Source organism: Tiliqua scincoides, chromosome 4, assembly GCF_035046505.1.
Source record: "Tiliqua scincoides isolate rTilSci1 chromosome 4, rTilSci1.hap2, whole genome shotgun sequence".
Taxonomy (NCBI): Eukaryota; Metazoa; Chordata; class Lepidosauria; order Squamata; family Scincidae; genus Tiliqua; species Tiliqua scincoides.
This window is the reverse complement of record NC_089824.1, coordinates 110,078,905-110,096,008: the sequence shown is the minus strand read 5'-3', so window position 1 is coordinate 110,096,008 and position 17,104 is coordinate 110,078,905. Positions and strand designations below refer to the sequence as shown.

The following is a 17,104-nucleotide window of genomic DNA, read 5'->3' as shown; positions in this document are numbered from 1 at the left end:
TCAACATGGGGAACAATTCTATGCAATCTTCCACTTGCATTCTGAAGAGGTACAGGCTGAAGAGGGATGTACAAAGTCTTTCCACTAAATGTGTAGCCAAATCCCTAACAAATGCAGAATTAAGCGTTCTGTAAATACAATGTGCACTTCCTTACCGCATGGTATTGCACAAATTAGTATAACATTAAATAATATGTAATGTAAATCATTCTTGGCCTAGCTTGCAGACCTCAAACTTGATTTCTATTCTCAAACAACCCTCAAAATGTTTTCCGAATTCTGGTCACATGGAATAGCCACCTCCCCGCCAACCTTAATTTATCAGGATTCCAAAAACAGATTTTCAGTGTTGCTGTTACCTCACAATATGTCTTATGACAAAGTTTATACAAAGTTTCAACCTACCCCAGTGAATATGTAGAAACAGGGGCTGTACGGTCATAAGTTAGGCTGGAATGGAAACCTAAAATACTGAAACAAATTCCAATACAATAAAAAGTTTATAAATTATGCTCTGAAGACACAAATAAGCTTACATTTGTCACTAAAGCTTCTTCCATCTTTGCACTGCTTGTAGCCACTGTGCTGGAATGAGAAGAAGGTGTTGTATAGTCTGTTACAGACTCCTGCAAAGAAAAGGAGTTGAAGAAGTTAATTTAGATATTCATAAGATCATTCTCTCCTGAAAGAGAGGGATTTGAACACACAAAAAGCTAACCAATGTTTTATTTCACGCCTCTATATAAGGAATTATTATATTAAATGAATAAAGCTTTTTGTATAACTCCACATCTAATTTTATACAAACAACCTTTTTTTACAAAAGCAGTATTATTCACCATTTAGACCGGGGTCTCCAAACCTTTTGGCCGGAGGGCCGCGTCAAATATCTGGCGTGGTGAGGAGGGCCGGAAAATTTTTTTAAATAAATAAATAGAGATGGAACTTAGATGAGTGAATAAATGAATGAATGGGCTCATTCATTCAACCTCTCTGGCCCTCAGAACACCCTCCAGACACAACCAGAGCACAGCTCTGGTCATATTCAGTTGAGTGAGCCAGAGGCTTTCAGGGGACAAAAGGATGGCCCTGGGTCAGAAAGAGGCTTGCTGCAGGCTGCATCTGGCCCCTGGGCTGGGGTTTGGAGACCCCTGATTTAGACTAAGGTCAAACGTAAGGCCCGTGAGTTGGATGTGGCCCCCAGAAGCTCCTTATGTGGCCTTTGGGCACTCTCAGCTGCTCTCAGCTTCTGAACTATGTTGCGGTGTCACTGCTGATGCACGATAATTCGGCTCTCCCATATTTTGAAAATATGATCAAGATTTGTATATTTTCTCTTCTGCCTTTTGCAGCTAATGAGTTCCTAAGTGAGAAAGAGTGCTTATTTCTGATCATGATATCTGCTTAATGATATCACTTTCAGACCCCAGCAGGCATAAGGAATGCTATTCAGCCTGCTGCATGAAACAAGTTTGACACTTCATAAAGGCATATTGACTTGCCAAATGAGTAAATAATTTAAGTAGGTCAATGAAGAATCTTTTTTTGCAGAGCTCTGAATAAGACAATGTGGAAACCTACTACAAATCTTTAGAAATGCATAAGAATGCTTAAAACAGTGGTCCTCAACCTTTAGGAGCCTGAGGACCACTGGGAGACAAACTGGAATTGGCGTGGACCACATGCAATCAGTGCTTCCAAGAGCAATTTCATCAGGGCATACAATGTTTCTTTGGGGCCCTTCCCAAGGGGGGGGGAGGGGAGGGGTGAAACAAAGTAGGAGTGGCAACAGGGGTGGAGAGGGGGCAAAACAGGGCAGTGGGAGGGTGGCAACAGAAGGATAATTTTTGGAGCCCAGGTGTACCTTGTTTCCCAATGTGCAACCCAGGTCTACCTTCCCACACAAGTGTTAGCAATTAGATACAATAAAACCAAACACTCAAAGTATCTAAAAATTTGTTTTAAATATCAAAAATCATTGCAGAAAATTAGATCATCATATTTAGACTCGCACTAGAATGGAAAGTGTCCCGGGTGTACCAAAACATACTTTTGCAGTAGCTGTAGTCCCACAGCTGTGAACTTGATACTCTTTCATGGTAAGCAGATCCACAAGCTAAAGAGCTACTGTAGCAGGCCAGTTTCCTCCTAGTTTTGACAGTGTGCAGGAGAGTCATGTATACATTCCTTGGCCCAGGACATATGGCTTTGTGGCAGCCGCAGCCACTGTGCACCTAACATCCCACAAGAGCAGCAAAAACTTTGGTTCTTAGGCCCCCTTTTTGATCCTGGACCCAGCTACAAATTACCCCTTGTACCCACTCTAATGGGACCTGCATGCAACCATCACCCTTTCACACAAAAAATACAATTAAATTTGTAATATTAGAGAAGATTTCTTAGAGATTTATTTTTGTATAGTAAAGATTTGTGGGTTGCTGCTTTTATTGCTGACTGTGGGCAATTCATTCTCTCTGGTGGTTCATAGGGGAGCATGCTGGAAGTGATCAAAGGCAATCTTTTTTTCCTGAGACTTCAGGATCACTTGCCAGGGTCTCACGGACAACCTGTGGTCCCCAGACCATAGGTTGGGAACCAGTGCTTTAAAAAGTTCCATAGAGCTTTTTCATAAGTTAAACAAACGTAGGAAACAATACACTTCCATCAATTCAAAACAATGCAGAAAAATATTAGGTACACAACAACTACCACTTCTGCCAGAAAGGGAGGTGAGCTGAAGCCTGAAGGAATCCTGTCAACTGCGTCCTCAGAGAACACAGTGAACAGATTTCTCTCTAGATGGTCCCAGACATTCTAAAGTTTACATTGAAGCAAGAACTTTGCATCAGAGTCTCCAACTGCTTCAGTCACATGGTGAAAAATCTGAAAAAGTTGAATCATTTAAATTTCTACAGAAGTTCTATCATATACGTCCAACTTGCAATCTTCTTCTCTGTTAAGAACACATGACTTCTTTCCTATCTTCTGACATAAGAAATTGGGAAGTGAACTGAGCTACTTTCAAAAAAGCTGAATAATTTTATGATTTGCTTTTGTTATCAAACATTGCATAGGTAAAAAACTAACTGGCTTGGAAGGCTGTAATAAGGTCCTTCTATTCACTGCTTAGACCAGGGGTGTCAAACGTGTTTCATACAGAGGGCTGAAGTTAGCATTCATGATGCCTGCTGAGGGCAAGAAGTGACATAATTAAGCAGAAAGTGACATCATTAAGCTGATGATGGCCAGAAATAAGCACTTTGTCCCTACATAGAAATCCATTAATTGCAAATGACAGAAGAGAAAATGTGCAAATCTGTTCATATTTTCAAGATATGAGAGATTCCAATTATCATCCTAGGAGAACCCAATTATAACAGGGGCCAGATAAATTGCTTCTGGAGGCTGCAATCAGGTCACAGACCTTATGTTTGACACCCCGCCTTAGACCAGTGATTTTCAACCACTACATCATGGCACACTGATGTGTGGGAACTTAGGGATAGTCATTTATTAGTAGGGTCACTGTGGGATGTGAGCTCCCCATTGGAGTGTGGTCCAATGTCAATTGTCCAAAAACTGATGGGTGTGCCTTGACAATTTTAACATCTTATCAGCATATGAAAAGATGAAAGTTGACAATCACTGCCTTAGACTGACCACATGGGGGCAGGCATGCAACCATAATGTTATGTATTGAAACCATATTTCCTAAAGCAGGGGTGTCAAACATAAGGCCCGGGGGCCGGATGCGGCCCCTGGAAGCTTTTTATCTGGCCCTCAGGCTCTCAGTTGCTGAGGTGTTACAGCAGAAATGGCAGCTCACATGAAAATTGGGCTTTCCCAAATCTTGAAATATGATCAAGATTTGCTTACTTTCTCTTCTGTCATTTGTAGATAATGAGTTTCTATATGAGAACAGGGTCTGATTTCTGGCCATTAGCTGCTTAATGATGTCACTTTCTGCTTAATGACATCACTTCTGGCCCTCAGCTGGAGCCCTGAATGCTAACTTCGGCCCTCTGTATGAAACGAGTTTGACACCCCTGTCCTAAAGAGCTCTCAAGAAGTCATAGTTTAAGGATGTAAGGAAATTGAGCTAAAGTCACATTTTCAAACAAGCGCAATTTGTTTGAAATACTCCCACCCCCATGAAATCAGAAACAGTCATAATAGTAGCCGATATGTTTTTGTCTTCTGCAGATGTTCTTATCCACCACTAACGTCTGCAATCACAGTGAGCAAATTTTGCATTGCCTGAACTGCTGTCAGGGACTTGCAAGGTATTGTTATTTTCTTACCTCAACCAAGATGTACAACAGGGAAAATCTGGGTAGGGGTAGGCTGTACAATACTCAAGTGTGTTCTCTTATTCATATTCACTTTCAAAAGCAAGTACCATAAGCTTCTGAGAGCAAAACTACAGAAGTTGTAAAACTGAAAATACAACTTCTCCATGAAATACCCCGACATGTTTTTTTATGAACACTATCAGACAAATTCCCACCCCTTTGCCAGTTCAATTCCTTTAAGACATATTCTGCTATACTGAAATTCCAAATATTTGGTGTGACAGGTTTGCCTTTTCCTTCCACTTTGTTCCCTACCTTTTGGGTTGTTCCAAACTCTGAAGTAGACACAGATATCATTGTTCCTATTTCAGTACCAAGTTCAGCAGCTGCCTTGGCTTCTTTGGAGGTGACAGGGTCTGGGCTTCTGACCACAGTAGGACTGGATTTTTCTTGCCCTTCTGAGTCACATTGCTGAGCCTCTTTTACTTTTTTGTTCTTCAGTGATCGCTCTTTTCCAATTGGACCAGGTTTATATTGTTTGCTTTCTACTGGACTCAAATCTGGAAGCTAAACATATTGAGAAATCTTAATGAAAATGTATTCATGTTGAATATGAGAAGTAGGTATGGAAAAACTATGCAGACATGCTATTGTCTTTTAACAGGGCTCATACTCTATATTCAGGTCTGTTTTAGGGACTTTAGGGTACTTTCAGATAAAAAAGGGACCAAAATAGGGATCTCATAAAAACTATAGGAACAAAAAGGGCACTCAAAAGAATAATTAAAAAACCCTACCACTAAGCCAGTTAACCCATTTCTGCTCAGCCCACAGGTGTACACATTTGACCCCTGTTGCGTATATACATTGGGCAGAAATGGCTTAAGATCAAAGCCCCCCCCCCAATCTTTTCATTGCACTCTTTTAGTTAAATTTTTAGCTTGTCTTAATTTTAACTCAACCTTTAAGTTAGATTATTTTAGCTATATTAAACAAAAATAAGGTGTTTAAAAAAAAATTGACCTGGGAGGGGTGTGGGGCTAATTTTTTTTCTAGTCAAAATACAGAAATATACAAAGTACTTTTACACCCCTACTCATATTATTTCTTTTTAATATTTTAATTACATATTACATTTAACTTTGCTTAACAGTTAATTGGTCTTTTTAAGTGGTCCTATTTTGTTAATTGGTCCTTAACAAAGTTAAACTTTTGATCTAATTTTTTGTGTTTTCTGCAAGCACCTATAATCTTCCCATAAAAACAAAACAAAAAATTAGTATAAAATAGTATAAAATAATTTTTAAAAATGTTAACAAGAAGAAACAGCACAAAGAGGCAGTTTAACGATGTACCCAGTGTCAAGGGTAAACCCTTCTGTAAGGGTAAGTCTTGCCTTATGAACCTTTTAAAATTCTTTGAAAAGGTCAACAAGCATGAGGATGCAGACAAACCCATGAATATTGTATATCTGGACTTTCAGAAGGTGTTTAACATGGTCCCTCACCAAAGGCTGCTGAGAAAACTCCACAGTACGGGAATAAGAGGGCAGGTCCTCTTATAGATGAGGATGGTTGAGGATGAGGAAACAGAGAGTGGATATCAATGGCCAATTTTCACAATGGGAAGAGATGAAAAGCAGTGTGCCCCAGGGATCTGGCCTGGGACCAGTACTTTTCAATTTGTTCATAAATGACCTGGAGTCAGGGACAGCATCAAGGTAATCAAGTGCAAGGGACTTTTAGGGACACAGGATTTTAAAAAGGGGAGTTTTAGAGAAGCGCACTTCACATATATTAATTGCCATTTCATAAATGCCTAATGCAGTGGTATTCAAACTTTTCCGGCCAGTGGCTCCCTTGACCCCCGAGGCTGTTGGCCATGACTCCCTATCATGTTCCTGAGGGCTGGAAGTGACATCATTAAACAGGAAGTGGACAGAAATATTAACTATATTATATTATATTTATTATAATATAATATTAAATATATATATTAACTATATTAATCATATCATTAATTAAATGCAGATATTAAAAATATATTATTAATACATAGCAATATACAAGCTCTATAAATGATCAGCTGCCGATCACTGTTGGAGACAGGATGCTGGAGTAGGTAGATTTTGTCTGGTCCAACAGGACTCATTTTTTTAAACTTTGTAAGTATACCAATAGAATTGTTTTATCAAATGAACTTTGTGAACAACCAATCTGACCAACATTACAAACACACACCCCTGTGGACCCCAATCCAACTAGTCATTTCTCCCATTCTCGTTGGACAGGATTGAACCCTTTATTAATTTAATGAAATTAAATTTTTCCAGCAGCTGGCAGGGAAAACAAAAATAGACCATGAAAAATATATCAGAGCTGATAAGGGTTTGGTTAGGAAGCTGATTTGTCTCCTATACTAGGAGATGCACAGCTCAAGCCTATGCATGTCTACTCAGAAGTAAGTCCCATTACAGTCAATGGGGCTTACTCCCAGGAAAGTGTGGATAGGATTGGGCTGGCAATCACTTCATCAATGGCTGATAAGTATTCCCTTCAAATAGCAAGATTCATCACTTTAAAAATACAGCCTCTTCAGTCAAACAACAAGATTAATAAATCACTTTAAAAACAGTGCCCTTTTTCTGCTTCTGGCCAAGTAAAGTGTGTGCTTGTCTCTCCCCTCCCCCATTGCCAACTGCATGGAAGCAACTTTAAGAGTCTTGATACTGGTAAAATAGGAAGCGTTTTATTTGGGGAGGGGGAGGAAAGTGGGACAGTCTGGAGACTGAAAGGGGGGAGTGGAAGAGGGAGGGGGTTGAAAAGAGAGATTTCACTTTGATGAGAAGAGATCCCAGGCTGGGAACTAGGAACCAACCAGACAAGGATCAGCAAGGGTTGAGGACTGCAAGCTGAGCCTGCTCGGTAATTGCCAGATGGGGGTTGGAGTCGAAGAGCTTTGGAAATAACATGCAGTGAACACAGAAGGCGGCAGCCTCGAAGTGGAGGGAGAAGAGGGCGGGGTGGCAGCAGCCACTCTCGCAGTCAACTCTCAGAGGGAGCAGCTGAGCAACTCCTGTTTCTTCTGCTTTAAAAAAAAAGCAGAGGATGGGCAGTTTTCTGCCCAGGGCTGTGACTGTATCTCTTTGAGAGGACAAGAGCCATGCCTCACAGTTTGAATAACACTGGAATGGATTCTTTGTTATACAGCTTGAGACCTAGATTGCATTTGAGTGCTGATTCTACTTTCTTAACTTATGGTGGTGGGGGCTGATGAAGCATACTGGCTAAGACTGACCTGCAGATTGGGACTTCCCTGGCTTGAAGTTCACCCCTGCCATGAATTCTCATAGGCGGATTTAGGCAAACCTCCCCCTCTCATCATATAAACTGCATACAGAGCTTAGCCTCTGTGACCATTGCATTCTCTCTCTTTTTAAAATAAATTACGGAGTAGGAACATTTCACTTACTTTTTGTGCTTTTATAGGTCCTGCCCGAGGCTGTTTTTGCCTTTGCTCTTTTGGTTCAAGAAGCTTTTCTGATGGCTTCTCTGAAACTGGGCCAATTTCATTGTCACTCCCACTAGACACTGGTGCGCCAAACTGAATAGTTTCTATTCCCATTTCAATTCCACCTTCTTGCCCAGGTGTTGTTCCCTAGGAAAATTCCAGGCATTTTACTTTTAAACATAAGCAAACTTTTTACTATAATGCTGCATATTAAATGCTTGAATTAATGCTATAAACAAATATAAATTATTAACATGAAAGGCGAAATTTCACATGAATCAGGTTATATTTCACTCTGATTGCAAGATGCAGCTTACAACCAAAGTTTTTAACAGCCATAAGCACAACAACAGGTGATTATGGTACTGGTTGTTTCACTTGTGAAATAAAACAGGTTAGCAGTTTGAAACCCTACCAGTGAAAGGATACACATATTGCATGCTTGAATTTCACTAACTGGCAAATTACAAGTAAGAGTCTTTTCCACTGGTTGTATTCTTTATGGTTGTTTCTTACCTCTGGAGATGTAGATGACCCAAATGATGTCAAAGGCTTTTTCCATGCACTGACTGAGGGAGGCTGTGGAGGACTAATGGGTCCCACTGAAAGCCCAGACAAGAGAATCAGAATATTTGACAGTAAAGGTGCTGGCTGCAAAGTGACTAATCCACTCATATATAAATTAGTCAAATACTGCATGATATTAGCAACATACCTAATACTTTGGCATGAAAAAGCAAGAGAAAGTTGAAGTAAACTAGTTTTCTATTTAGAGAATATATTAATGAAGGGTATGCTATTCCCAGATAGATTTCCAAGTTATCTACAGCCTCCTCTCATATACGCAGGAGCCAATAGAAATAAGCCAAAAGGCTCAAACAATTAGCATTTGGGGCAAAGCAAAAAAGTTTTTCTGTGTAGTTCACAGCCAAACCCCCATTGTGAAAATTTGAAATATTTATATCCAGTTTCTCCTACATTAAAGTAGCTCTATAAACACTATAACATGATATAAATAAAGCTAAGGGTAACACTACACAGTTGGTAGTAGTAACAAGAACCAAATGCTGCCTGGGATTAATTTAGGAGAGAATGGAACAATGATATGCCAGGAGAGCAAAGGCAATCATAGCTCCAATTATTTAGTCTATCTACAATATTTTTATGTCACCTTTTCCTCACTGATCAAAGTGGTTAACCACAGCTCAAAGTGGTTAACAAAATATACCCAAGAAAAATTATAATTTGACAATAGTCTACATATGCAGACAAAGGACAAGTGGTGGGCTGAAAACTCACCAACCTTCAACTGCTCAAGCAGTCATACAATACTGAGGAATATTCAAAAATAAGGACTGGCAAATGATGCTTTTTTTGCCTGTGTACACAAACCTCAGAACACTTTCATCTCAGAAACTGCTTTGCATGGTGATCCTAAAATAGGTTACTACCTTAATTAGACCAACTATGAGTGCAATCCAAACCCACTTTCCAGCACTGACAGAAGAGTAATGCAACTTCAAGGTAAGGGAACAAACATTCCCTTTGAGGAGGCCTCCATGAGTGCCACCCAACTGCAGGATGCAGCACACGTCCCATTGGCACCGCTATGCCAGTGCTGGAAAGTTGGTTAGGATTTGGACCTAAAATAGTCAGCATGCTTTTGAGTTCTCCAGACTGGGTGTTAAACAAAATAAGGGGGGGGGGGGGGATAGACAAATGACATGTATCATTCTACAAGGTGAAAACCCAAAGTTTCAAATTAAACTTCCAGAACATGGAAAGGTAAGTCAGGTAGGCAAAGATTTCAAGTATATACATATTCTTGCATGTCTAACGAGCTGGAAAAAAATGAAGAATTCTGCTTACATTTTTTAGAGACGTCACTGAGGACCGCCGTAGGTTGCACTTTATTATCCCACAATTCAGTTCCTACAGCATTATGAGAAGATGCGTTTTGAAGAGCTTTGCTTGTTGCTGAATACTCTGTGCTGCTGTTTGTTGTACAAGTTGCCTGTGTTTGTGGCTGAACTGCAGCCTGAGGACTTGGAATCTGAGGGACACACTGTGGTGGGAGCTGAGCCTGAACTTGTGGTTGAGACTGAGCTTGAACTTGTTGAGCAACGGCAGCTGCAGCAGTAGCCTGTTGTTGCTTTTTAGCAAATCTTGGTGGTAGTTTGGAATTTGGGCCCCTTCCTTTTTCATTTGAACTCTTTTTGGTCCAGACCTAAAAATAAAACAGATTTTTAAGAGCTTGAAGACTGTCAAGGAAAGTTGGAATGCTAAATACTGATTTTTTTTACTTGTTAATAAGTATATGCTCTTAACAAATTTCTTGAATTTTTAGCTTAATAGCAACTAAAATGGCTGACAAGAGATTTATAAAATCAGATGGTATATGTAGGAAAGAGTGAAAACGTACATAGACACAATATAAAAAAAGCCATCCACTAAGATTGACTGGAGGCAGTGCAAGACCAAAACTATCAAGTACATTTTAAAAACCCATTTCCATTGAAGGAGGATGTCCACTAACAAAAAATCACTTAAAAGTAAAGAGAAAGGATTAGATGAACAAAGGGGCAAGGCATATCGATTACCTGTTACAACTTGCCACAAAGTAGCCACAACTTACTTTTCCAGAGCCATTATACCAACTACCACCAGATGCTGGGGGTTATCTTCAACAGATTCTGGCTGTAAACTTCCCTGAGGCATTGGGTGAACACTTCCAGTTAACAGTATGCTAGGCAGGCCATATATTTAACACAGTGCGGCAATGGTTATGACTTGCAAACAGAACACTGGAAAATCTGCTATAAAGCCAAGCAGCAGATTCTGTTTGTAGGTGAAATGACAAACCTCAAAATGACTGTCTTTTGGAGAATTATAATAAGTCTAAACATGCCCTTTAACTTTTTTTTTTTTTAAAGAGAACAACAAATATTGTCAGGGAACATGACAGAAATGTGTTTTAATGGAGTATTCACTATGTCAGTAATGCCTAATGTTTTGTAAATTTAAGGGTTTTGTAATTCAGTTTTTTAATCCCTGTTCCTACTGCCCAACATTTCCACTCAAAGGAAGCTTCCAACAATAAAATCATGAATGCATCAACTCTGCTTATTCTATACGATTCCAAATGCTACTAAAGTCAGTGCTTATTCTGAAGAAAAATTGTGTCACTGATTTTCACTTAGGTCAATGAGAATGACCCACACAAACACAAGGGCAGGAATGCTCAACGTATGTACAAAGTTTTAGAATGTGTAAAAATACCTATTCAAAAAAAGTGATAGCCTGTTTGATCTTTTACCTGCACTGTTTGTTCTTCCTTCTTCCTGCGTTCTTCGTCCTGCAAGCGTTTTTGTTGCTTTTTTGACACCACTTCAGTAAAGCCATCATTGTTTAAATTGGACTGGGAATCTTCAACTACAGTTACTTCTGGGTGGTCATCAATAATAACAACACCTGTACAAGATACACATTTTAGTTGGAAATGCACACAACTCTAATTGAAATCATCACTATCAACCAATCGGTTGGTGTAACTGCAAGGAAAAAAATTACAAAACTTAGTATTGCTTATTCTACTTTAGACTACCAAGGATGCTTCTTTCAAAAGAATACAACCAGACCTTCAAAAAGAACCATCAATACATACTTGCATAGTTGTTGAGGTCGAACTGAGAGATTGCGTCTACTTTTTCCTTGGGTTTCTTGGGACCAGTTTTAGGCTCTTCTCGCTTCTTATTGTTGGCATCCTTGGAGCCCTTCAGTGCAGTAGTGCTGTTCCCACTTTCTTCTAGGTGTAAACTGCTGCTAACTGGCTCTGCACTGATCACAACTGGTGCTTGTTCTTCAAATGGTCTGTAGCAGGAAAAACACACAACCCAGACAGGAAATCATTAGAAGCATCACAGACAAGATGTGTGGGGGAAAAATAGTTCTATGAAGCACTTTACTGAACAAGGCAGTAGTTAAAATAATGAGCGTCACTATATGACCAAAATACTAAGAGGACGCTGACAAATGTGAAATGGCTCAGAAGATTTATGAAAATGGCAAAAGGTCTCTAACAACATCACAGGGAGAAAACGGACAGAGTTATGTACCACACCAGAGGTACCAAGATTAAGGTGGAAGCATATACTGACTTTTCCAAATAAATAAAATTGATCACTTTATCCAGGAGGACAGGCGATGCTAGCAGATTTAATTTTAGTTCAACAAAAAGGCCAATGGGAGTTATTCTAAAAATGATATCTCTTGTTCTGAAGCTTATCCATTCTTTTTCACTGCTCTCAGAACTGACTCTGCTCTTCTCTCACTAAAGGGAAACATACTTTAGATGTGAAGTCCTTGAAGTACATTTCTGAAGGATTATAAGCAGTTACCCTCTAGTATCCCATGTCTGCTCCTTGTAAGAGGGCAAGAGATTTCCTGTCCTAAGTAGTTGGAAAAGATGACAATACCACCATGGTTTATCAACTCCAAGGAGCACACATTTTTTCTAGAATTCTAAGTCCACACTGAGGAAGGGCAGCTACCATAGCACTGTTCTTCCATCAATGCTCTCCTGGTAGTGGTATACTGATATTTATACATAGTGACTTACCAAAACATGCCTGAATGTGTTTCGATTAAAAGAGATACTGAAAATATGCCAGCTATATACAGGACAACACATATAGAATGCTAATGTTTCATTAGCAAATTCTTATGCTTTCAAAAAATCCTCCTGCTATTATTAATAGGCTTTCTGGAGAGCAATTACATTTATTTCAAATGGGGGGGGGGAATCAAACTTTTTGAGTTTGCTAAATTTTGAAATAAGTGCAAAAGAGCTTTATTTCACAGCATGCTGTAACATAGAGATGACCCATTACTAAACCATCCGCAGCTTGTCGAAACAGTCAAAAACCTGGTGATTATGAGTTCAAATGCTGGAAAATGAACAGTTATTTCAATATTTATGGTTGGAGACTAAAATTTACTACATGCCTGTGAATGCACTATAGCTATCAGATTCCTAAGCACACCAATTTTCAGCAATGAAACGACCCAAATGCAAAAATCTTGTTAACTCATAACCAAGGATATAAGCTCAAAAAGGTAAAAAAAACTGGAGTTACAGGATTTTTTCCAACTAGAGCAGTTATTTTCAACTAGTGTGCTGTAGCACATTGTTGTCCCATGAATGGTCTGCACTTGTGCCTCGGGAGTTTGGGAGAAGGTCATTTATTAGTAGGGCCATTGTGGTATATGAGCCCCCTACCAGTAGTGCAGTGTGCCTTATCAATTGTCAAAAAACTGATGGCATGCCCTGACAATTTTAGTGCCTTGGCAGTGTGCCACAAGAAAAAAAAGGTTGAAATGCTAAGCTAGAGACATTTGCTTTTTGGGGGACAGGAAATCATTGTTGAGACTTTCATTTTACATAGCTTCCTGTCTCCTCCATAGCCTAATGCACCATAATTGTAACTTATCCTTTTCTTTTCCAATGGGAACAATGTACTTAGCATATCTATTTCAAACAATTACAACCTGTTGAATAAAGGTCATGTCTCTTCAATCTAATACAATCCATTCTAATTTTAAAGCTCATAATGGACTAAGAATTTGGCAGAACTGCACTAACTTACCCCCTTTTCCCACTTCTTGTTGGAGGGCCACTTCTTCTTTCATTTCTTGGCCCCGAGAAATTCCGTCCAGATTTTGGTGGTCCACTGTTACCACGGCGATTCTGTCGATCAATTCCAGGTCGCTGGCTGGAAAAACTTCTCTTGGCTATTTCCCTTTTGGGGACCAATGTGGTTTCTCCCATCTTAACAGCTACCTGTGCAGTCACATCTGCTAGTTTTTTCTCATCTCTCTCACGTCGCTCATTGAAGTCACTACTTTCTGACGCTGTTTCCCATTCTTCATTTGCTTGGTCTGAGGAGTTCTGATTGGACAAGTCTGGAGTCTTACTTCCTGAAACATCCAAAGTAGTGCTTGATTGCTCATTAACAGCATTGCTCACTCCAGCATTTGCTGAGGAACTGGGTGTAGTTTCATTTATTTTTGCTGCCTCTCTTTCTTTAAGACGTCTAAAACGAGGAGGCTTGTCTTGCCGGGGAGGTCGAGCAGGCCTTTGCCTTCGAGGTCTCTCTCTAGTAGGATCAAACTTCCTTTCAAACTTTGCAGGTGGTATTTTATCCAATGGTATGGAACCATAAGGCTCATGCCGTCGAGGGGGCTCCCCGTCTTCAACTTTGGAGGCTTCTATCTGCCTTGGGTTCCACTGATTCTCTCTGTATCCTGGTCTCCTAATTGTAGATGGCCGAGGTGGACGACCAACTGGATCTCTACCCCCACGTCTAAACATCCCCCCTCTGCCACGTCTAGAAGGTTCTCCTTTAGGAAGAAAACCTGGTTTAGGCTTATTCTCATCATCTCTTCCATATGTTTTGTCTAGCATTCTACTGTCACCTCGAATACTATTTTCAGGTTTGAAAGACAAAAGGGCTTTTGTAGGCTTTTTGACATCTGTCTTTTCTTCTCTTTTGGGGTGTTTGCCCTTATTTAAGCTGTCCTTGTCTGAAAGGAGGGTGTCACTTGCACTTTCATGTACTTCACTGTCAGAGTCAGTTTCTGAGCCTCTCTGCCGTCGCCGTTTGGGAACAACTTCAAAATCAGAGCTCTCACTACGGGTTTCGCTCTCTTCTCGCTGCCTAAGAGGACCAGAAGGTACATGCTCCACTCTTGGCTTAGTGTCTCTGTAATGTGGATAGTCTCTATTGTGACCTCTCCCTCCCCGGCCTCTGCCTCCATAAGAGCCTCTATAACTGCGCCCCCTAGAATAATACTCTCCACGACCTCTACCTCTGTATCCTTGGTCTGGGAACCAGTCCCTATCCCTAGCTTCTTTCCAGTAGGTTCTGGGAGGCAAACCAGGTTCTCTCCTTACAGGTCTGGTTTCTATACGAGGTTTCTCTACAGTTTGTTCCTTGCTGATCACTTTATCTGGCTGTTTTTCTTCTTTTATTGTGCTGACAGGTTGCAGGACTGGTGGCTGCTGAACAGTAAGGGATGGAAGTTCAATTTCAGTTTGTGGACTTGGTGGTTGGGGTACAGTAGGTGGGGGTGTGTGGACTGCAGGGGGCTGTTGAGATACAGGAGGTACTACTGTTGCCTGCTGGACAACATGAAGCTGCTGAGTTGTGGGTGTAACTGTAGTCTGTGCAGGACTGTCTGCACACTCTGACATTTGTAGTGTGCTTTGCACCACATTTTTGCTGTTTGTAATGGTCTTCTCTGTTTCTAGCCTAGGTGGTGGCACCTGAGGTTGTTCCCTTTTCTCAGTCTTGCTAACTCTTTCACTTGTGAGTTTTTCTCCCTCCCTCTCCTTCTTCTGCTCACGCTCTTCTCTTTGTTCACGCTCTTCCTTCATATCTCGAAGGATAGGTTTTTTAATAGGACCAGACCTTCTCACTGGCCTGTCACTACCTTCTTCTCTTCTGCCATAACCTGGTCTTGGTCCCCACCTAGTTTCAGATTTTGGCTTGAAAGGTTTTTCTGGTTTTGGTCCTTCTGATAGTCTATTACTTGTGAACCCTTCTTTTTTTGGTTTGCTATCCAATCTTTCCAGTACTGGTTCTTTCGCCTCAACGCGTCTGTTGTTTATTTTGGAAGCAATTCCTTGTGTATCATTCCCTTGTTCTTCTGCTTTCAGAGAATGGCTTGACCCATGAGTAACATTCCTCTTCAGAGAAGAGCTACACTCTTCTACAAGTACCTGTTCTTCTTGGGAGAGCTGCGTGACATTTTCCACAGTTACTTCAAAGTTGACTACAGGAGAAGGTGTGTCAGTCTGGTGGGGCTGTGCATCTTCCAAAGTTTGCCCTGAAGATTTCTGTGCGCTCACTTCACTGGAGTCTTTGAAGAAATCTGTCTTTGTATGCGAGTCCAACTGATTGTGTTCTGCAGAGTAAACTGCCTGAACAGTCATTTGTTCTTCATCCAAAAGGGCTTCAGGTCTAAATGAAAAATAAAGCCACATTTTCATCTGAAACATTATCAGTATCTATTCGTTGTAACATGTTAAAATGAAATTTTGTTTGCCTGCTGTAGTTTCTGATCACATCTATTCAGTTAAGAGACCATTTCTATAGAAACAGACTAAAAAGCTACAAAAATTGTAGGGCCAGGCCTTCCAAAACTTTGCACACTAATAGATTATAAACACAACCAGAAATAAGTGATGAAAGCATTAGGCAACGAAAGCATTATGAACACCTTTTTAACCAAGAAGTTTAATCTGGTCATTAAGTCATAAGTGCAAAAGTACAAACTATGAAATTAAATACTGAATATTTTAAAAAGATTTTTTTTTACAATCGCAAATCTAATTAGTAGTTTGATTGACCTTCAGAAAGAATTGAAATGCCTCCGAAAATAATCACAGATCCAACAATTTTAATGTGCAAGGCTTTAAAAAAAGTTTTTAATTCCTCTCTGATAGGGAGTACTTCTTTATAGACAACAGCCCATCTGCAAATATACTGCTTAGCAAAGATTCAAAGCCAAACTAGACATTTCACAAAGACACACAAGGAGACGGACCACTTAGTAATAGATTCAAATGCACAGAAACTCTGAAAATTAAGAACAGAAGAGTGAAGTTGCAGGAAGGGACATTTATGCTTCTCTGCTTAACCCTTCTCCCAAAGAGGAAAAGATACAGAGAGCTATCTCTTCCCACCCCAACATGGTAAAAAGCAACTTGGAAGAGAAATATTTTGAACAAATAGGATGGGAAAGGTTAACAGCTCCCTCTGCCCTCTATTTGTCTTACAGTTTCCTGTAGCTGCTTTTCAGTTTCAAAATGTTTTTTTGGGAGGCTGTTTATGCATTTCCTATGTAATGTCTAGTATAGGTTATAGCAAACTGTGGGTCATGACCCAATGTCCAATGGGTCCCCCTACCCATGTCTAAAATGGTAAAAATGAAATTAACACCACTATAACACAAAAGTGATCTTATAAAATAAATTGCAACATCCTGTTCAATTAATGAAATAACACCAACATGTACCTATTAAAGAGTCTGTGGATCGTACCAAGCGCTTCTGACTGTGTTTCTATGCTCCTAACTCCCTTAGAGCTCTGTTGCTTTAGCTGGCTGTAGAGTCTTCTGAGCATGCTCAGAAGCTGCTAAGGAAAATGCATGGAGCCCTATGGAAAGTGAAACAGCCAGTGCGTGTTTACTCATGAGTAGGCAACTGTGCCTCGATTTATTGGAAAGGGCAGGCCAAGAGA

At 40.1% G+C, this 17,104-nt stretch overlaps 1 protein-coding gene across 9 annotated transcripts in view; it reads right to left on the bottom strand.

Moving 5' to 3' along the window:
* The window catches only part of PRRC2C (proline rich coiled-coil 2C), a 101,689-nt gene that overhangs the window by 42,141 nt on the left and 42,444 nt on the right, over positions 1 to 17,104 (bottom strand). For all 9 annotated transcript variants that reach the window (XM_066622889.1, XM_066622895.1, XM_066622898.1 and 6 more), the window contains exons 16-23: positions 13,448 to 15,823; positions 11,467 to 11,672; positions 11,119 to 11,273; positions 9,672 to 10,029; positions 8,319 to 8,404; positions 7,764 to 7,949; positions 4,608 to 4,859; positions 537 to 626 (exon numbers count right to left, since the gene is read on the bottom strand). In XM_066622889.1, the coding sequence (XP_066478986.1) occupies positions 537 to 626; positions 4,608 to 4,859; positions 7,764 to 7,949; positions 8,319 to 8,404; positions 9,672 to 10,029; positions 11,119 to 11,273; positions 11,467 to 11,672; positions 13,448 to 15,823 (3,709 nt within the window). The remainder of the gene's footprint in view (positions 1 to 536; positions 627 to 4,607; positions 4,860 to 7,763; positions 7,950 to 8,318; positions 8,405 to 9,671; positions 10,030 to 11,118; positions 11,274 to 11,466; positions 11,673 to 13,447; positions 15,824 to 17,104) is intronic.